This window comes from Patiria miniata, unplaced genomic scaffold, assembly GCF_015706575.1.
Source record: "Patiria miniata isolate m_02_andy unplaced genomic scaffold, ASM1570657v1 HiC_scaffold_23, whole genome shotgun sequence".
In the NCBI taxonomy this organism is placed as follows: domain Eukaryota; kingdom Metazoa; phylum Echinodermata; class Asteroidea; order Valvatida; family Asterinidae; genus Patiria; species Patiria miniata.
In genome coordinates, this window is record NW_024037062.1 from 9,073,383 (window position 1) to 9,093,266 (window position 19,884).

The window sequence follows — 19,884 nt, forward strand, 5'->3', positions numbered from 1 at the left end:
TGCCCACCAAATAAAGAATCGTTTGAAGTCATTCTTAATGATACTTGACTGGCAAATTACAAAGTATACCAAGGTAACAGGGACAGGAAAAAATGTCACACTTAGGTCCCTAAATTTACAGAACGACGTGTTCAGCGTGGAAACGGCAGCGCAAATGGTTGAACACAGACAGAAGTTATTCTGTTGAGTGAATCACAATAGATATATCCAAGATTTCCAAACCGGTCCATAAATTTGATGGGAAACACAGAATTGGCCATTCCAACCGTCATTTGAGGAAGGCTGAATTTTGTGATATCGTAAACAACCTGACATGGGCTTGGACTGGCCATTTCATGCAGTTTACTCATGGGTGCCCAAGTAAATCACAATAACGTCTCGGTGGTTTTGTTTAAGAACAAAATGCATCTAAAGGTAGGAAGCCAGAGGCCGTTCTATAAATATAAAAAGGAAAATATTATCACTTTTAGCAGGATCATATGCTGTGCATGCATTTTGTTCGTTTCCAATAATAACACCACTCAAAATCCAAAGAAGAATGTTCAAAACATATCCTGTTGACGGATTAGGCCTACACTTTTGGAGAAAACAGGGAAAAACCATGCACAACCTTTTGATCATTAAACACAGTAACTGTCATCGATACATGGTACGTGTAGCAATCTTTATTTCCTGATCATGACTGATTGTTGGAAATCCCCTGCATTTTCTTGATTTCTTCTCAATGAAAGTAAGCCAGACAGAATCATTTCATGGGTGTTTAGTACCAGTACGATCTTTAATCCAAGTAAGCTTTTTGATGATAATTCAGAAGGTTACATTTAGGGATAATGTACGTATTCCTTGAAAACTAAACATCTTGTTGGTGTACTACAAGGCAAAATAAGAAAAAAACATGTTTAGCGTCCTGCCTTTTTGAAAAAAAGGAAGGAGGAGGCCCTTTTCCCTCCCCCCCTCCAAAACGGCCGCCCGGCCAGGCTAATTTTCAAGATGGCCGCCAGCTTTTTTTTTAATGGCTGCTCTTGGACTCAGGAAATGACATAACAGCTTTATATGGACTAGATGCAACATACAAAGTGGCCAAAATGATGTCACTGTTTAAAATTTATCATTTTTTAGGTTTTAAAAAAAAAAAGAAAAAAAAAAAGGGGGCGGCCTCCAAAAGGGAAGCAGGCGGGGGCGCTAAATACATATTTTCATTATTTGGCCTCATTTGCAATAATAATACTGTCATATTGCACACATCTTCCCAAGCTAATGCATATACCCAAAATATGTCGACAAATGACCTTTTGTTTTGATAGTCTAGCAATAATGTTACCGGGCAAGTAATAAGCATCATTGGCTTACACGCTCCACGTAATAGCCTTCTATTTTATTACACGTAGTTACCATGGTAACTATGGTATGAGACGGTACCACCCCCTCATCCAGAATTGGTCTATTATCTACAAGTACTTGTACGGCTGTTTGTGAATCATCAAATTCTTGTGCCTGTTAAATTTAAGGCTTTCTTATGGGGAATATCATGCAGCAATTTTGATAAAAAAGTGTGTTCAATCCTCTATAGATGTTTCTGAATGCAAACCGACAACATAGAAATTTCAGCCATAGAGAAGTTTCTAAATCAGAACGGATACTGTTGGCATACGTTTAGGTATCCGTAACACTGTTATCGACCATTCCGTGGTTTCACATCATGTAGGTGGACCAGAGTTGTATCAAGTCACTGAGTTTTGTGACTCGAGTCGAGTCGAGTCATTTTAGAGAAGTGACACGAGGATTCACTTTTTGACTGTCTGTTACTGTTCAGACAGCAGGAAGGTTATGAAATTTACATAAAGAGGCATCTTCGAGAATCTTACATAACGCCCTGAAGTTTGATGCTGAAAAAATGAAAAACCGTGGATGCGTAATTGTTGCAGACGAAACTTCTGCGGCTAATCCTGCTTTCAAACACAAACAAATGGCACACAAACTTTCAGCAATTCATGAACTTCCAGCAATTTATTCTCTTTCAATCAAATTATCATCATTAAATAACTTATCAGAAGAGAAAATCAACAATTTACTTTGCATATCACACTGACGCAAAAGGCGTAATATATCGTTGCTGGTACATGCGTAGCGGGTAGTCCAGTCACAAGGCCACACAAATTATGATCCAACGCACTATTAAACCGTATCCATTTGCTTGCCAGGCCTCTCTAAAAAATGACCTAAAGTACAACGGCTTCCCTTTCACTGCACAATAAATTTGACTTAATTAGACACAGAAAAACAAGCCGCGAGAATTCAGTGAACCGTCGCGGTCATCTGCGAGCATCCTTGATTAAAAATAAAAACTCCCCAGCCTTGCAGAATATCGATTATGGGTGTTACCCTTGACAGTCTGAGAATTTTTGCTCAGAAGCGACCTTCAAACGGTTGGGTTTTCATCACTGGAAAAGAAGACTGTTTAACATGCGACTGTCGGCATAATGGTTCCTGTGTTTAATTTTTAATCATCTGTTTCAATGGCTCATTGTTGACAAGATGGAAACAGAACGGAATGGAGGTTTTATGCATAATTTATGCAGTACCGGTACATGTTGCACTTTTTACTGCTAAGTGTACTTGTATTATTATGAGTTTTTTCCTGAAAAATATACAATGTACATATATTTTATTTTAAATTACCATTTTTCTAGCAAAACAAAAGCTATTTACTAAAGATGCACTGTCAGTGTTATTTTCAAGTTTTTCCCTAAAATGTGAATTTTATTTTTGAATTGCAAGTTTTTTCTTTGCAATACCAATGTTATTGACTTTGAATTGAGGCATCGAGTGAACAAAATTGGCACGTGTTTAGTTATGGAAAAATTACAGTACATGACAAATTTTGAGTTATTTTCGGCTCAACGATAATACAGTTCGCGCAGGGTGGAGTGGACATCGCAAAATGCCAAGCGGCGTCGCTTTGTGCTCTGCGTTCGCAACCTCCCCAGTGCAAAACCTCAAAAGAAACCGCCCGTTCTGGACGAAATTGTCAGTGCTGAGAATTGTTTTAAAAAGATTGAGCAATATGCTCCAGAGAAAGCCGGGGAAAATTGGGACTTAAAGATATAGTCCATCATTTGTAATTAGTGCATTTTGTTCGTTTGAAGCAACAAAAGTGTTCAAAATCTAACGAAGGATACTGAACAACTAACCTGATGAAGTTTCAGATCAGCTTCAGCTGTATATTCTGAGAAAAACAGCATTCTAGGATTTCAAATCAAAAGTTGCTGAATCATGTTTTGAATTGTTTTGAATTGCAGCTATACGCGATGTTGCGCACTGATCCGACGAATTATAGCAACCGCGCACGCCTGTGCGTCGTGCCAATGCTTGCGCGCGCTGCGCCGAATAACAAAACAAACAACTAATTTAAATTTTTCTACGGTGCGTCTTAAGACGCACCGTTGGAAAGGCCTTCTTTCCTTGATTACTTCAAAATGATAGCTTGCCAGAAAGATTAATTTCACAGGGAGTTTAGTCCACTTACTATCTTTCAACCAAGTATGTTTTTCAACAATAATACGCCAGTTACTTTTTCGGATGGCTGCAAATGATGGACTATAGCTTTAAGATTGTGTGGGTTTTTTTGGTTGTTTTATTTTTAATCAAACTGTCATCTTTATGGTATTTAAATTTTACATGGGATAATCGATATCAAATATTCTTGATATTGGATTTCCGATTGTGAATTATGATATTGACAGTGTTTAAATACAACCCTGGTTAGGACCAGGGAGGACCAGCGTAATGGGAGGCTCTACCCGCGTAGAACATCCCAAATCTACAGCCGACCCTTGTACACACCGTAGGCCTACCGGTGTAAGTGTGAACGGTATGCCTTGCCTGGCCGTATTCGGTGGCACACAGCTCTGCTTACGATGGGCCGGTGCTAATTTCAACATGGGTATAGGGCGAGACTATAGCGCGAAAAGGCCTAGAAATTCTGCGTTTTCTCCTTCTGTATGCAGGAAGGAATAGCCTTGACAGCAACGGCATTATTCCAATTATCGTTGTCGACCGCAGGTGTTGTTGGTTTCCTTTCGCAGTTTACGCCGTTGTTATGAGTGTCGGTAATTGCATTGCTCTGAGCGATTTCAAATGAAGTGGTGAGAAAAATATACACAGAGAGAAATTGTGCAGAGTGAATAGCAAATATTCCTCTGTGGCTTTTTTAAATATTGAAATAATTTTTACAATAAGGAGTATTAAGTTCAAATATAACAAGGTAAAGTACTTTGGGCCAAAAAAAAAAAGTATCCGGTTTCTGGTATGGAGCTTGCCCAAAAAGTGGTGCGGCGACGCGGCTTTTTTTTTTTTAACCTGTTTTTTTTGCTTCAAATGTCGGCTGATGACTGCAAATGGTGCCCGACTAAACTTAGTGCAAATATTATGGGAGACCAGAGAAGCTACATTAAAGCTTATTCTCGATCATAACCCCATCTAAAAACACGTTAAAATTGTGCAGCAGCAGGATTCCAGTCAAACCAGTGAGTTTGGCGGTTTTGAGACATCATCTTTCATTGAAAAAAAAACTTTTTCATTTTGCCGACGTGCATGGCTACGGCGACGCACGCGCATGCCAGAAACCGGAGACTTTTTTTTTTTGGCCTTGGAGTTGAGTGACATTTCTGCATGCAAATAACGAACAAACAAGAAGACCAAAAAATGGGTGAAATTTGTGATAAAACATTAACGTTTGCAAATGGTGTCCATTAATTACCTTTCATTAAACTGCTAGAAAATGTTCGAACAAAACAAATAATTTAATCAACACTTTTCTTCATATCCTTCTGATTACTTTTTGATGTCACAAGTCTGCAAAACAAGGTGCTTCAGTTTTGAAATTAACAGATTCCAGCAAATTGTGTCCCGAAAAAAGATGTTTCAAGCGACATTTTACCGACCTTGCTATTTTTCAACTTACCTTTTTATTTCTGAGCAACTATAGAAATCAGCGAGGTTAGTTTTCAAGCATGATTGAAGTTCATCTTTTAGTACACAATCCAAACACACACACACACACAAAAAGATTGAAAGTAGGCTGCAGATTTAACCTCCGCTGCAAATTTCACCTCAGGGCTGATGGCACAGCCGTAGGCCCTATCTGATTCCAAAAGGCAGGAACTTTAAGGACAAGTTTTTTGTTCCCTCTGGTAGACTGTCTGTCCTGAATTGTCACACATCACCAACTAAGCAGTAAATCCGTTTGGATACAAAAGGCCCACCACAATGAAAACTGTACACAAAGCATCTATAATGCCTGCAAGTGGCCCCTTTTTTTGTCCATGAGGTGAGCAGACGTGTGCACTGATGCGACCGTTTGAGTTATATCTTGTCATGTCGGACACGGGTGATCCTTTCAAAGGGTGCAAACCATCTGGGGGTTGGTGGCTACTAGTGCCGAATCAATACTATCCGTGCAGAGCTAATCCGCTGATTGTGAAGGAAAGCGAACAATGGCTCGCGTCACGTGCCGAAACCAAATAAGGCCGCGGAGTGCGACAGCTGTGATTTCAATAGTTTCGACCAGGATAATGGGATCGTTTTCATCAGGCTCTGAGCAGCTAAAAAAACACCACCGACCCTAACCCACTTCAATCCTCCAAAATCCTCGTTGCGGTTTGGGAGGATTTTTGAGGATTGAGGATGAATGGCGTTTGAGAAACACAAGGATTTGGGAGGATTGAGGATGAATGGTGTTTAAAGCACATGAGGATTTTGGAGGATTGAGGATGAATGCTATTTGAAGATGAGGATGAATGCATTTTGAGGCAGGACTGTCTTGAAGGATTTAGGCGCTGTTGCAAAAATTTTGAAGATTCTGGAGGATTGAGGATGGTTTCTCGCAAAAAGGGCCTAGGGGGTTAGGGTTACAGATCGAGTTCCAAACTATGACACAATGAAATGAAAAAAACCGGATGCGTAGGGTTTGAATAAAATGAAAAATGAAATCTTGACATAGCTGTAGGCATTAAGTGGGATGATATTAGCTCGCCAAATATTTGCAGTGGCCCATGACGGCACCAATATTTGTAGAGTAAACATCCATTTCGCCTGTCACTGATCTTAGGCCATGATTCACGCACAAAAAATGTTGTGTATTAAAATGATCCTCTCAGATCAATCGCAGTGTATTTTATATTCCCCTGATCACATTTTCTGACCCCTACCCATAGGTTTTGTTTCAATGTCTGTGAATCAGTAAGGGCAATAAAAAATCTGACTTGCAGTTAAATAATTTACAAGCAAGATAGCAGTCCATACTAGAAATTGTATTCATAAGGCCATCAGTTAAAACGATAGGAGAAAAAACAAGTAAAACAAAATAAAACCAAAAAAAAATGCACTTTCTATACATGGTGTGCCCTAGATGGGGCAAGGGAGGACACTCCTCCCCTCCCCCCCCCCCCCCCCCCCCCGGAAAAGCCATATAAAAAAATGAGAATTAAATTTTTTTTTTAAGAGCTGTGAAGTCATTAATTTAATACACACTTAACAAAATGGGCTTCTGCAGGGGTGTCAATGGGGATGGGGTGGGAAAATGTCCCCCGCCCGCCCTCGAAAAATTATAAATTGAGAATTTGCTGGAGAAAGTACAAGGATTTTGAAGAAAAAAGTTGCTTCCCCCCCCCCCCTTCCATAGAAAAAATCCTGGCGACACCCATGCACATATAACGGGCCACACCCTAATATGACGCACAGCCTTTCAAATTTACAAAATATTGATAACGCAAAAAAATTAAAGAATATTCAGAAATTTATATTCTGTGATAATAGACCTTACTGTCAACATCCATTTTACGCCACAGAAAAAAAAAGAGCAACTCATGAAGATAGGTGCCCACCCATGTGATTAATCAACAGTTTGTCATGCAACTTATTGATCCCGGATCAGAAACCAGTTGTAAACAATACTCTAGAGTTTTCACAAAGAGCAGAACATCTGGGGTTTTTTTTAAATTAAATGCCAGCAATTTAAGAGATGTGTGATACAAAAATGACTCACTACACTAAATCACCGTGGCTATTCCCACGGCAGCCATAACGCAAGTTTTAACTGCTAATTGTTATGGAACTGTCTCGTTCCCTGACGTAATAGTATTCAACTTCACGATCTTCAGCTGTTTGAACCAGACTAGTATCAACCATGGTTCTTGGACTTTATTTCCCTTTTAAAAAAAAATCCTCCAAAACCACTGATTTCAAAGAAAAAATGAAATCTACTTAAATAAAAAGAACTATTTGATTAAAAACATTAAACTTAAGAAATATATTCCCAAAATAAATTAGAAAAAAAAAATTGAGTAGTGCTGCAAAAAGTGCAAGGGTTCGAACCAGGGTCCATGCATCTCATTCAGCTATAACGTCTGTACCAATCGAGATACCGAAGCGCTTTGGTTGGATGGGCAGTTGATACCTTCGCATTGTGTTTTTACAATGTTGTAATGATAGCATTTGAAAATTGCATTACGGCTTTTGTAATCACTATGACACAAAATAAACACCCAAAATAATTATTTCAGTGAACTGCAAAACAGTCGCACTACTGCACACATTAATAAAAGGTTTACTTAATTTTTCAAACGACTTCAGCATTAGGCCAAACAAAAGTTAGTAATAGTAGGAAAGAATGAAGTAACCTGACGCTACTTCCCGGGTAACAAAGTCTATGGAGAGTCAAGAAAATTTCTTAACAAAATTGGAAATGTTTCTCAGTCCCAGATTCATGTCCTTTTAACATTTTTGCAATGACTGACCTTTATTGAGATGAAATATGAAGAAAAAAAAGTGGCGTCAGGTTGCAACATTCTTCCCAAATAGTACAATATAAAGCCTACAAAAACTGAAATTGGTCGGCAATTTTCAAGTAGGCCTAAACGAATGTCGGACACTTCGCCCCATTTCCACGTCGCCCCATGTCACTTCGCCCCTAACCACATCGCCCCATCCCCACTTCGCCCCATTCCCACATCGCCCCATCCCCACTTAGCCCCATTCCCACTTCGCCCCATTCCCGCTTCGCCCCATCCCCACTTCGCCCCATCCCCACTTCGCCCCAACCGTTAAATGTAAAAAAAAAAAAATCTCATCTATTTTTTTGGCTTAAAAAAAAACAATTTCAACAGATTCACTAACGGAAAGAATTAGCCCATCACCAAATGAACAATTCATAACCAACCTCTCAAGCTAGGCTCTCCCCTCCGAGAAAAAAGCTTGAAGTAAAAGATCCAACTTTGTTCCCAACCCGGCTATAGTACCAACCCGTCTCCCACTTATCTGAGAACGACAATACCTTTGACATCCTAATTTCACTCTTGGAGGAACCAATCTCATCTAAATGAAGTTGTAAGTGTCACATATCAGACAAATTTTGACGGAACATTTTCCTCAAGGCAGTGAGTTCCTTTTAACTCACTGACCCATACCGATTCTTTTGAATCCAGCGGCTGATGATTTTATTCACAAGCCAATAGGAGAGGCGTCTCTGAATGGGATCTCTCATCTGTGTCTCTAGCACCACATCAGAGAGTTTGTATTTTTCCTGAGTTTCTAGAATTGGGAGCATTTATTATCTGGGGTCTTTGGCAGTTTATTTTGTCTGCACCCCTAGACTAGCCTTCACCTTTTTCATACTACATGGGGCGAAGTGGGGATGGGGCGAAGTGGGGATGGGGCGAAGTGGGGATGGGGCGAAGCGGGGATGGGGCGAAGTGGGGATGGGGCGAAGCGGAGATGGGGCGATGTGGGGATGGGGCGAAGTGGGGATGGGGCGAAGTGGTTAGGGGCGAAGTGACATGGGGCGACGTGGAAATGGGGCGAAGCGTCCGACACCCATCTAACCCGGCCTAAACGGTTAAGCTAAACTAACAAATTAAATCTATCGTCGAACATTCGTAATAAATCATCACGTTCGTCATGTTCATGAAGCAACTTCATCAAAATCTGTTCACTGCATTTCCAAAAAAAGGCGCAGTAAATTTACCATTTCAAGTATAACCAAGGTAAACGTACCTGTTTATTGTGTCCAGCTACAGTCAGAACCTTGCCCAAAAAGTGGCGAAAAACATTCGAATTTCGAACTCAATTTAGCATCCTCGATTTGCGTGGTCGTCTTGCTCCACGAATTTTCACGACTAGCACTATGCACTAGCAGACGACATTCCGTCAGCTTCAGCTTTCACTTTTTCGATCGAAGCCGTAGGTCAAAAGGGGGCGCTATAACGATTTCACCTCGAGTCGATTTATGCACTTTGTAAAATTTCAGAAAAGACCGAGGACTAGTTTTATTCTACTTTCTAAATCTCAAGGAAAGGCGTTTCATACATTTCTTTTTGAAGAGACGAATGCGGAAAAGACAGAATACTTGTGATATAAACAGTATTTTGGTCCAAGTTCGCGCATCTCCTTGATTTCCATGGTACAGCATGCCACTCATAAATTTTTGAAAATCCACACGATGCGCCCCCCATCACCGGTAATGTTCAAGGGCGCCCTCAGTGGCAAACCAGGGAGGGAAAAGGAAAAGGAAAACCTTGTTTGTCTTTCTTTTATATCATTAAAAAAATACCAAAAAGTATCGTTTTTCCTAATTTGTTTTATATTAAATAAAGAAAAAAATTAATAATTATCTTTGCATGAGCATGCACAATACAGGGGTGTGAGTGACCACTGATAAAAATAGCTGAAAACAGCTGAAAAAGGTGTAAAAAAGCTGAACTTTGGAAATCTCCTATACTTTTGTACGTGAGTGAGGGAAAAAAGCTGAAATCCAAAACAAAAAAAGTTGAAATCAGCTTTAAAGCTGAGATTTCACACCCCTGGCTATACCACCAATGAGTCCGTATTTCATAAAACCTAAATTCATGCTACACCGGCTTCATTTCGTCTTCATTTTGCAGTTCCCTATTTTGTCGGTCTTTTTTAAGGGCACTAGAAGCAATGGCATACGTAACCGATTAGAAATTCAGGGGGGGGGGGGGGGGGGGGGGGGGGGGGGGGGGAGGGGGGAGGGAGGGGGGAGGGGGGGGGGGGAGCAGCACAAAAAACTCTGATTCTTACAACAGTTTTTTTTTCTTGTAGTCTCAAAGATTAATTTAATTCATCATATATACAAGAAATAAGTGAGACCAAACAAAATTGTGCCCTATTTAAAAGCCACGCATATGAGTACAGGCATTTACAAACACAAGGGAACTACCTGATCAAAAAAAACCAAAAGTGCAAATAATTATAAACATCAAGTGTAGTACATTTACAACAAACTGAAAAAAACAAAAACATTTCAACCGACAAATCCCAAAATTTCACCAATTAACTATGCCGATTGAAGAACACTAAAATATTTTACTTTTTATAACTTAAAAATCACTACAAAATTTAAAAAAAAACAAGAAGAGATTATCCATCTCTCAGTACATTTTTCTTATTTGAATTAAATAAAGCGATAACTAAATTTCACTTATTTTTTTAAGAGGGAGAAATTGTTTCGTGTAATATCACCGCTTGTAATAAATTGACAATAGTGAATAAAAAATGACACGCTGGTATTTAATATTACAAGGGCCAGTCGACAAATGAAACGTACTATGTTATCCGAAACAAAACTGACCATTTCAAAATTAACATATTAGATAAAAATGTGAATAGTGGAATTCAGTGGCCAGTTTAACTGTAAAATAGAGAAATTAAATAAAAAATACTCTGTGATCACTTCAACAAATCAAGAAAACTAACTTGTCGGCAAAAGCCATATTTGTTTAACAGAATACAAAACCATATCAAAGAAGAAAAAAAAATAGTGCTTTAAAAAAAAACTCTTGAAATTCATAAATGGCAAGTGCGGTGAACGTGGTATCTACCTTGCCTTATTGTAATGCATACATATACTTCCAACGAAGGTACACATGTATGCATAATTGCGGATATTTAAAGGGGATATACAACATTTGCAAACATCGAAAAATAAAACTACCAAGTTTTTACGATATACCTTCCTAGGATATTGGTAAATGACAGTCTAAAGCATCCTGTAAAATTACGGCACCTGGTGTGAAGTCATTTTCAAGAAAATTGTATTTTTGTATACATTTCCAACGGTGGTCGTCCGGCCACCGTTGGAAAAACCTTACTATTTTTTCCACTTCTGCTGCAAATTTACCAATTTTTTCCCAGTCCCAATTCTGTTTGCTATTAGTTACATTTTCATGAACGGGTGCAGGCTAGCTAGACTGGTTCCCTTACCTTACAATTTTCCGGCATCTATAAATTGATCCATTTCATATTTAGTGGAGTCAGGGAACTAGAGTACTTGAACATTTTTTGCTTTTCTTGTTTTTCCCCCCAGCATTTTCGAACGCAATACTTTAAACATGTCAGTGTAACAATATTTGATATTTAATACTAACCCCTCAAATAGTTCATTTCTGAAAATTACAGCAAAAGCCAATGATGTACATTCCCTTTAAGACATAGTGTGCTTGACCGAAATTCTTCATGCATCATTGTACATCTACAGGGCGAGTCTGAATGATCTAGACCCAAGGCCACCATTTTTTTGTGGCAAATGGAGTATAGAGGGGAAAAACAGTGTTTCATGTGAATGGTTATTACACCTTGTCTTCCACAGGAATTTTGAATTTTTCAAATTAGTGGTTGTGGTGAGTTGTGCCATTTTCATTGAAGTGGCTCATTTTCCAGTCTGCACACGGAATTGGTTTTGCCTTTTTTAACAATGTGTCAATAAATTTTCCAAAGCTTATTCAAAATGTGAAGCTTGTATTTTGTTATTGTTGCTGTTCTATTGCTTGGTCTTTGTACTCAAAAGCACAATTTTTTTCTCAATTTTTTTCTGGGGTAATTTTCAAAATAAATGTTGGCCATTGTATACTACAATGTCTGGCAAAGTTGTCTCCATTTTGATCTAAATTACAAATCTGAGCTGCAATTTGGTTACGCTCGACAAAAGTTTGAGATAAAATAAATCCAGACATATGGGTCCTCAAAAATCAAAAATTGCAATCAAGCACACAAGTTCTACACCATGGCTATTAATATGTATTTGTGAAGGACGAGGAGACTAATACAAGTTTAATTGAAGGTGACAGTAGGGGAGACTGGGACAAGTCTAATTGAAAGTGGAACGTCTGAGTACCATTAAAAAACAAAGACAATCCTAAAAGTAGTACATGGTCACTCACAATTCAACATAACCACAAAATATGTCATCTAACACACACAGGCATGCAAATAATTTAAATCCACTGGTGAAATTCTTTTTTGGTGATTACCCTAAACACAATCGTACGACAGCTTGGATCTCAAAATAGTGTATACAAAGAGAAAAAAATAAATCAGTAATGACCACCAACTTTTTTCTTATATTCATTACTTCAGGATTCTACTGGTAACTATGACAATTTTTTTTTGTCATTTGTACTAAGGCCTCAGTGTTTCTATATTTCAAATGTGAATTTTTTTTTCACTCCCAAGAAATAAATTCATTAGGATTCGACAGTATTTTGTCATGTGACCTCTTTGCAACAATTTATACAACGAATGCACAAACTTTTGATAGAATAATAATTATGTAAATATGTACATGCAACGAGACACCCAATCGTTGTACCACTGGACTACTATCTCGGCCTAGAAAAAAAAAAATACCAAGCACACATCTTCAAAATTCAACGATTATCTTAAGTAATTACCAAAAAAAAAAAAAATTGAATCTAAATGCAAAATATCTTGAATACCATTCCAGTCCTCGGACTAATTGAATTATTATTATTAATTTTTTTTGGTTCTCTTTAGAAGAGCTGCAAAATAATAAATACACTTTCTCCGGAAAGAAACATTTTGGCTACCGTATCTCTGAGAAAAATACACCTGAAATTGTCTCTTTAATATACAGACTATGTACCTAGCCAGGAAAATAAAGCATTATATACACGCCTTCATATGTAAACCTTAAACCGACGTACACAAAAAAGTCCTGATCAACTTCGCCGTAGAAAGAAGAGTACACAAAAACATCCTCCTACTCAAAACATTGAAATTAACACAATTTTTGTACAATAAATATATCGTTATTATTATATATATTATATATATCTTTTAATGTTAATTATAATACAAGAAATTCCTCTTTTTGTTTGTTTTTTTGACTGAGTAAGTGAAGTGAAGCATCTCAGATCATTTACACAGAGACTTACTTCATTAAAGGTCTGAATACTTCAACAGAAAAATCAGTTAAAACTTCACAAAAAATGTCGACATTACTTTTTTGACAGCAATCTATCAAGCCCCAGGCAAGTTCGCGCTACAACCATTAGTCAACCATTGGTTGGTTGGTGTCAAACAGTGTGCATGCGTTGTAACATTGAAGTGCGAACAACTCTAGTCGAACCATTGTCAACATATGGCGGTCACGAATATGTCTGGATTGTTTATGTTCTTTGATCTGTTGAATGAACCAGAAGATATCTCTGAGGCCCACCAGCGGGTAGTACAACTCCCTACGTTTAATCTCTTGTCAATGGTTCCCTCTGCACTTAAGTAACGAAACGAGGCTATTGATAACCAGCGATGCGACCAGGCCGAGTAGACTGATTCCAAATAGTCGACTAGCGTAGTCAACCATCGTCGACTAGACAGAGTTCGGGCTAACTTAGTCGAACTATGGTTAACAATAGTTCTTGCGCGAACTTGCCCCCTGCCCATGAGGGTGACACAATAGTTCTTGCGCGAACTTGCCCCCTGCCCACGAGGGCGACAACACGCGCGCCTCTCTGGTACCCACACTGCATGTCCCAGATGCGCGTCATACGTGCGCGCACGCATGTCGGACATTTGTGTATGAATGTCAGACATATGTGAACACATGTCGGACATCATAGTGCAGAACTTAGTAGATCGGTCTATATGTATTCAAAAGATGTGCCCCGATCTAGTTGATACTAAGTTGTGTCTGTTTCAAGATTTTTTTAAGGTACGTAGGACCATTTGCTTTTTTGTGCATTTTGTTTTTTCGTTTCAAGCAACAAAATTGCTCTACATTTTCAGTAGGGTGTATAGCGACTAACTTGTCGAAGATTCAGCTCAGTGGATACGGAGAAAACGGAGAAAAAGTATGCACGTGCGGGTCTCAACCTGGATGTCATGGCTAACACCTGTTAAAAAGTGTGTCTGCTGGCACGCTCTTTTGAAACCACCTTCAATGTTAGTTTTCTCCCAAATGACACCATTTCAGGCCGAATAATTTCACAGGGTATTTGATACCAGTCCTATCGTCACTTTGAGCTAGGTTTCTGTTGTCAAATCGGTAGGTACTCTTCTGGGTAACTGCAAATGATCCTACGTGGATTTAAGGCCTTTTCTAAATGCTATTAAAATGGAATTGCTATTAAAAATTATCTGAAGCCAATTTTATGATCTTTCCGCCTCTAGTTTACTACAGTTGAATTGAAACCAGACAACTAATTTCTCATCTGTTACACCTACAATATTACGGACTATTTTTCAGTACTTGTGTGCAACTGCAACTACTTAAAAAAAAAAAATCTCAAATTCATATTTATCTCATCTAAATTTTTTTGGTAAAAGCTAGAAAAAGGAAAGGACATTCTGAAAACAGTTTACTTTTACACAGAAGGGAACCCTGGCTACGCCTTACACTGATCAAGGTTTTCATCTTTTCGCAAAGACGTATCTTTTTCGCGAAGCCGAAAAACTAATGAATTAAATAAAAATATCGCTTCAGTTTGTAAGCTTAGCAGTGGCCTTCCGGTATCTGATTTTGCAGTTGAGGGAAAATCATACTTGTACATTTCACAATGGTTGTTAAAACTCACTTGCCATGGGGGACAATGCAAAATTTAACAGGCGGTATTCAAGGTTTACCTCAAAGTTTTACGAGGTGTTACTGGGAACCTTGGAGTTCAACCTCGAGATGGTAGTAGTAAAGGGCAGCGTTTATCTCCGGTTTCATTGACACGAAATTGCAGGTTACTCCCAGCTAATGTCGGTGTATACTCCTGGGCGGAGAGAGGCAAGTGGGGTAAAGTGGCTTGCCCAAGGATACAACAGGTGTTCAGCAGCTGGATGCGAACCCCTGACTATCTGATCATGAGTCACGCACCCGGCCAGCCTCCAGATACCGCTTGTTAAATTTTGCATTCTTCCCCAAAGTTCAATAATTTTTTCCCTAGTCTCTTTTGGTAAAACTGAATGAATGTTAAAACCCTAGGAGGGATTCTCGCTTCGCTACCGTCTCATCATTGCTTGGCCGTGGCCGCCCATGCTGTAGCGTTGGTACATCTCGTTATCGTAGTGGTTTGACCTGAGTGCGTGTTGGGGTGGTCCCATGTTGACCATGTGAACTGACGGCGGCTCCATGTACCCAGGAGCGGCGTTGTGGTACGCGTTGTGCATGACGGGCTGGGAGTGCCCAACGTAACCGTTTAAGGTTGCCGGTTGCGAGGGGTAACCTTGGATGTAGTTGTAATTGTGGTGTTGGGTCGGGGGCTGCTGTTGCTGCTGCTGCCGCAGGGGAGGGTTCTGGTGGGCGGCTGGGTAGGTGTTCTTGCAAACGACATGCTGCTGCATGTTGCAGTGCGGGGATGCTGGGTTGTTGTGGGTGGGAGCGGTGGGGAGGTGGGTGGGAGTGGTGGCAAGGTGCGCGGGATGATTGGACATGTTCTGGTTGGGCATCTGCGGATGCTGCTGATGTTGCAGTTGGTGGAGCTGTTGCTGATGCTGCTGCTGCTGTTGCTGATGATGAAGTTGGTACTGTTGGGGGTACTGCTGCTGGTGGTGGGGGTAGCCGAACCGTTGGATTTGGATCTGATGCTGCATCTGAGTGTCCATCGGGATGCTTCGGTGCGCAGCCATCGGCTCGTTCATCTGATTGCTCATCTGCTGCAACTGCATCTGCTGCTGGTGTTGCTGCTGCTGCTGCTGCTGCTGCTGGTGTTGCTGTTGGTGCTGCATCTGTTGCTGCTGCATCCGCGGCCAGGCTGCCACTTGCGGAGGCTGCATCTCGGCAGCGACTCTCTTGGCCTGCATGGGTGGGGTGCTTGGCGTGGGCGGCGTGCGTTTCCTCTGCAGCAGCGGTGGCGGCGGGGTGGTGGTGGGTATTAACGGGGGCGTGGCGTTCTGGGGCGGGGTGAGGTTGGCCGTGGGTTTCGGGGACCTCGGTACTGTCATGGATGCATTTGGCATGGATATATCGTTGGTCATCTTCTGCAGCTTAGCAATGTTGCAACTGGTCGCCTTCCGCCGGGACGCTTGGGTCCCATACCTGATATTGGATTTGCTGCTGTTGCGACGCGTGGGCGAATTCACCACGTTGGCCTGCATGCAGGACACCTGCTGCGCAGCCATACCTGGGGAGCACACCTGCGGACTACCCATCTGCGGACTGCAGGCCTGATTGTTGATAGGAACTCCGTTCAGCTGGGGGCTGCTGCACACACTCTGGGAATTCCCCATGTTGGGACTGCAAACCTGAGCGTTAGTCATCCCAGGGCTACAGACGCTATTACTTGGTGCCATCACGGGGCTGCAAACAGAGTTACTCATCGCTGGGCTACAAACAGCGTTGCTCATGGCTGGGCTACACACTTGGACGTTATTGACAGCCGGGCTGCGCGAGGGGTTATTCAACACCGGACTACGCACCCGTGTGTTGTTGAGGCTGGTACTGCACGCCTGGACGTTGCCCATCGCCGGGCTGAGAACCTGCGCACTGTTAACAGCCGGACTGCAGACCGTCGGACTCTGCATGCTGTTCATCTGCGGACTGTTCATGTTGCCGACAGGATGTGGACTAACAGACGACATCTGTGGACTGACGTTCATCTGTGGGCTGTTCATGCTGTTGACTTGATGTGGGCTGGGCATCTGCGGGCTCATGGTAGGCTGCATCTGCTGTTGCGGACTGACATTGGAGCTGCACATCTGTGGACTGGCAATCATGTTAGGACTGCAAACTTGCTGCTGCTGCTGCTGCTGCTGCTGTTGTTGGTTTACCATACCGGGGCTGCAAACCTGAGAGCTGTTGCTACTCATGCCCGGACTGCACACAGGCTGCTGATTCAAACCCGGTTGACCGGTCATCTGTGAGGCGCCCATGTTGGGAGCTCCCATGACCTGATTCCCAATCCCGCCGCTGCCACCAATCATCTCGTTTTGCTCCAGGTCGCAGGGTATCTCTGCAATCTGCATGCAGGTATTGCGGTACGGCATCTGCACATGTCTGCAAGAAGGCAGCTCATGTTGAAGAGATTCCAGCTGCTCGCATGACAACTGTCTTGGCATCACTGCATCGCTTTGAAGATCTTGCACGGCAGACGGTCCACGTGCCGAGCACTCCGTCTCCATCGGAATACTGCCATAGGGTGGCTCATTGCTCAAATCTGTTTCGTTAGTCCTACTTGCCATGCTCATTATTTCACCCGAATCTTGTGCTCCTGTGCGACTTTCCACGCTACCCGCAACATCCTGTTGCATTGTTGCCAACAAGGATTCCTGGGTGTCGACGTCATCTTGCCGTCCAACAGTATCTGGAACCGGTTTCTGGACCAGAGCTTCTGGAGGAACAGCATCTCTGTGATCCTGCATAGGGAGTGGCTCAATGGGTAGAGAGTCTGGTGACTGTAGGTCCGTAAATACAGAACATGGTTCAGGAGAATCGTGATGCAGGGAATCATTGGCGGGAATCCCCGGACACGAGTCTTCCACACGCTCCTCTTCGTTAAGTTGCTGTCTCGCTAGTACTTCTTCTCCAACCACAGGTTGCCTCTCAACAGCTGGCTGCTCCTGTTCCACAGGGGGCTCTTCGGGCTCCACTGTCTGCTCCTCGTCCTCATCGCGGCTGAGATATTTATCCACTACGTCTGGATGCTCATCGTCTGGAAGCGGATTCTCTGCCTCAAATTGCTCATAGGACCGCATGACTGCCTCCGTTGCCTCGTCCTGCACCATGCTCACATCCATGATTGATTCCACGGCTTCGGCCGTCTCCATGAGTGTGGCTTCATCTTGCTTTCTGCAGCTGGTGGAATCTTCCTTATCGGAGACACTGTCTTTGCTCTGGTAAACCTCATCTTCTGAAAGACACTCGACGACGTTGTCATTCTCGTGATCGCTCTTAGGATCAATCTCTCGACTCTCTTCGTGTATTCTTTCATTCTTGGATTCCTCAGAGGGCTTGACATTATTTTCCTCCTCACTGTCACTGTTTTCCTTGACCTTGGTTTGTAATGTTTCAGCAGAGGAGTGTTGTTCATCCTCAGAATTCCTCCTCAGGGCAAACTTATTTGATTCATTGTCTTGGCACTGATCGTCACTATCTTCATCAGAGAAGACACTGATCTCGGGCTCATCACGATTCTCATCATGAGAATCAGCTTTCCGTTCTCCAAACTTGTATCCGTCGAGATCATTCTCCGACCCCGTTTTGAAGTTATTGATAGTATTGCTTTCAAACTGGTCTTCGCTGTCCGGCCCGTCGGACAAGTCCGAGTCCGAGTCCAACTCTTTACTCTTGGGGGGATGATCCTTTGGCTTGTCGACCACGTGATTGGTGGGTAACTCCTTGTCGAGGTCCGAGTCCGAATCACTGAGAGTTATGATTGGGGTCACTTTGACCACGAGGCTGTCCTCCTTGGGTGCAAGACCCCCACGTAGGACCTCACAGGGGCTTGTCGCCTCCTCACAGCCGTTAACTTGTTCACAGTCGTCCATGTTGTCATCCTCATCATCATCGGTGCTGCAGTTGCCGTCTTTGCAGCGTGCGGCCGTCTGCGGCAGCATGTATAACGTTAAGGACTCTCCAGTGGACGCAGAGCTTCTAGAAGATGCCGCAGTACTATTACCATCGTCGTCCTGATCTGATTGGTTTGAGTCGTCCGCGTCGTTACCGTCCGACTCCGGATGCTGTGGCACCCGCCGCTTCTTGCCCTTCCAGGGCCAGCCACGCTGCTTTTTCTTCTTGCGTCGCTGGAGTGGCCTGTTTTTAGTGTCTGCTGAGCCCCTCTTGACCCCCTTAGGCCACCCACGTTTTCCAGAGGCGGGGGTCACGGGCTCTTCGTTTTTTGGCAACGGAGGTTGGGTTTTACTGGCTTTGGTTGGTGCAGTTTTGCTCCGTTTGGTGTACTTTCTGGTGACGGGCTTCGGCTCTTCGTTGTTGTTGTTACTCTTGAGTTTACCGGCAGCTGTGCTCGCTGGCAGGACAAAGTCGTCCTCCGAATCAAAGCTGCCGTTGGGTTCAACTTTCCGCCTTTGGCGTTTCTTGTACGTCTTTCTCCCGTCAACTACAATACAAAAATGAAAACCAAATTAATCACTTTCCATTTCATTTACCACCAAAAAGTGGAAACGGTGATCAAATTTCAGTTGAAACCAGTTCAACTGGAAATTGGTCACTGATTTTAAACTGGTTTATCTGGTTTGGAACTGGTTTAACTGGTTGAAAACCAGTTATGCCAGTTCAAAACTATTTAATCCAGTTCCAACCAGTCACCAATTTCCAGTTCAACTGGTTCCAGTTGAAACCTGTTCAACCAGCTGAACTGGTTTCAGCGAGAAATTTCACCTGTGCAATAACAGTAATTTGTAAATAACGCACAAGTTTCCTCTGAGGGCAAGTCCATACTTCACACGAATGCGAATCAGAGGCTAATTTGACGTCAAGAAAGAAAATGAAATACTACGAAATTCGGAGTTCAAATGTGTTCAATTTTTACAAATCTGCAGCGCGAAAAATTTGATGTTCACAAATATGCATACATGTTTGCTTTCCCACTGAGTACGACCTTGACACGTGATTACTGTACTCTCACGAGG

General features: G+C 42.1%; 2 protein-coding genes across 18 annotated transcripts in view; both read right to left on the reverse strand.

Annotated features, from left to right (window-relative positions):
* LOC119731169 (protocadherin-15-like) overlaps window positions 1-9,481 on the reverse strand; it is a 93,785-nt gene extending 84,304 nt beyond the window's left edge. For 6 of the 10 annotated variants that reach the window (XM_038204228.1, XM_038204227.1, XM_038204226.1 and 3 more), the window contains exon 1: window positions 9,052-9,481. The gene's annotated coding sequence lies outside the window, so the exon portion shown is untranslated. The remainder of the gene's footprint in view (window positions 1-9,051) is intronic. The other 4 variants (XM_038204234.1, XM_038204231.1, XM_038204230.1 and 1 more) reach the window with 1 other exon arrangement.
* Window positions 9,482-13,185: 3,704 nt separating this feature from the next.
* Window positions 13,186-19,884, reverse strand: part of LOC119731296 (histone acetyltransferase KAT6A-like) — a 64,023-nt gene continuing 57,324 nt past the window's right edge. For 6 of the 8 annotated variants that reach the window (XM_038204434.1, XM_038204442.1, XM_038204440.1 and 3 more), the window contains exon 21: window positions 15,301-19,352. In XM_038204434.1, coding sequence (XP_038060362.1) covers window positions 15,301-19,352 — 4,052 coding nt within the window. Of the gene's footprint in view, window positions 19,353-19,884 lie in introns of all 8 variants that reach the window. The other 2 variants (XM_038204441.1, XM_038204435.1) reach the window with 1 other exon arrangement.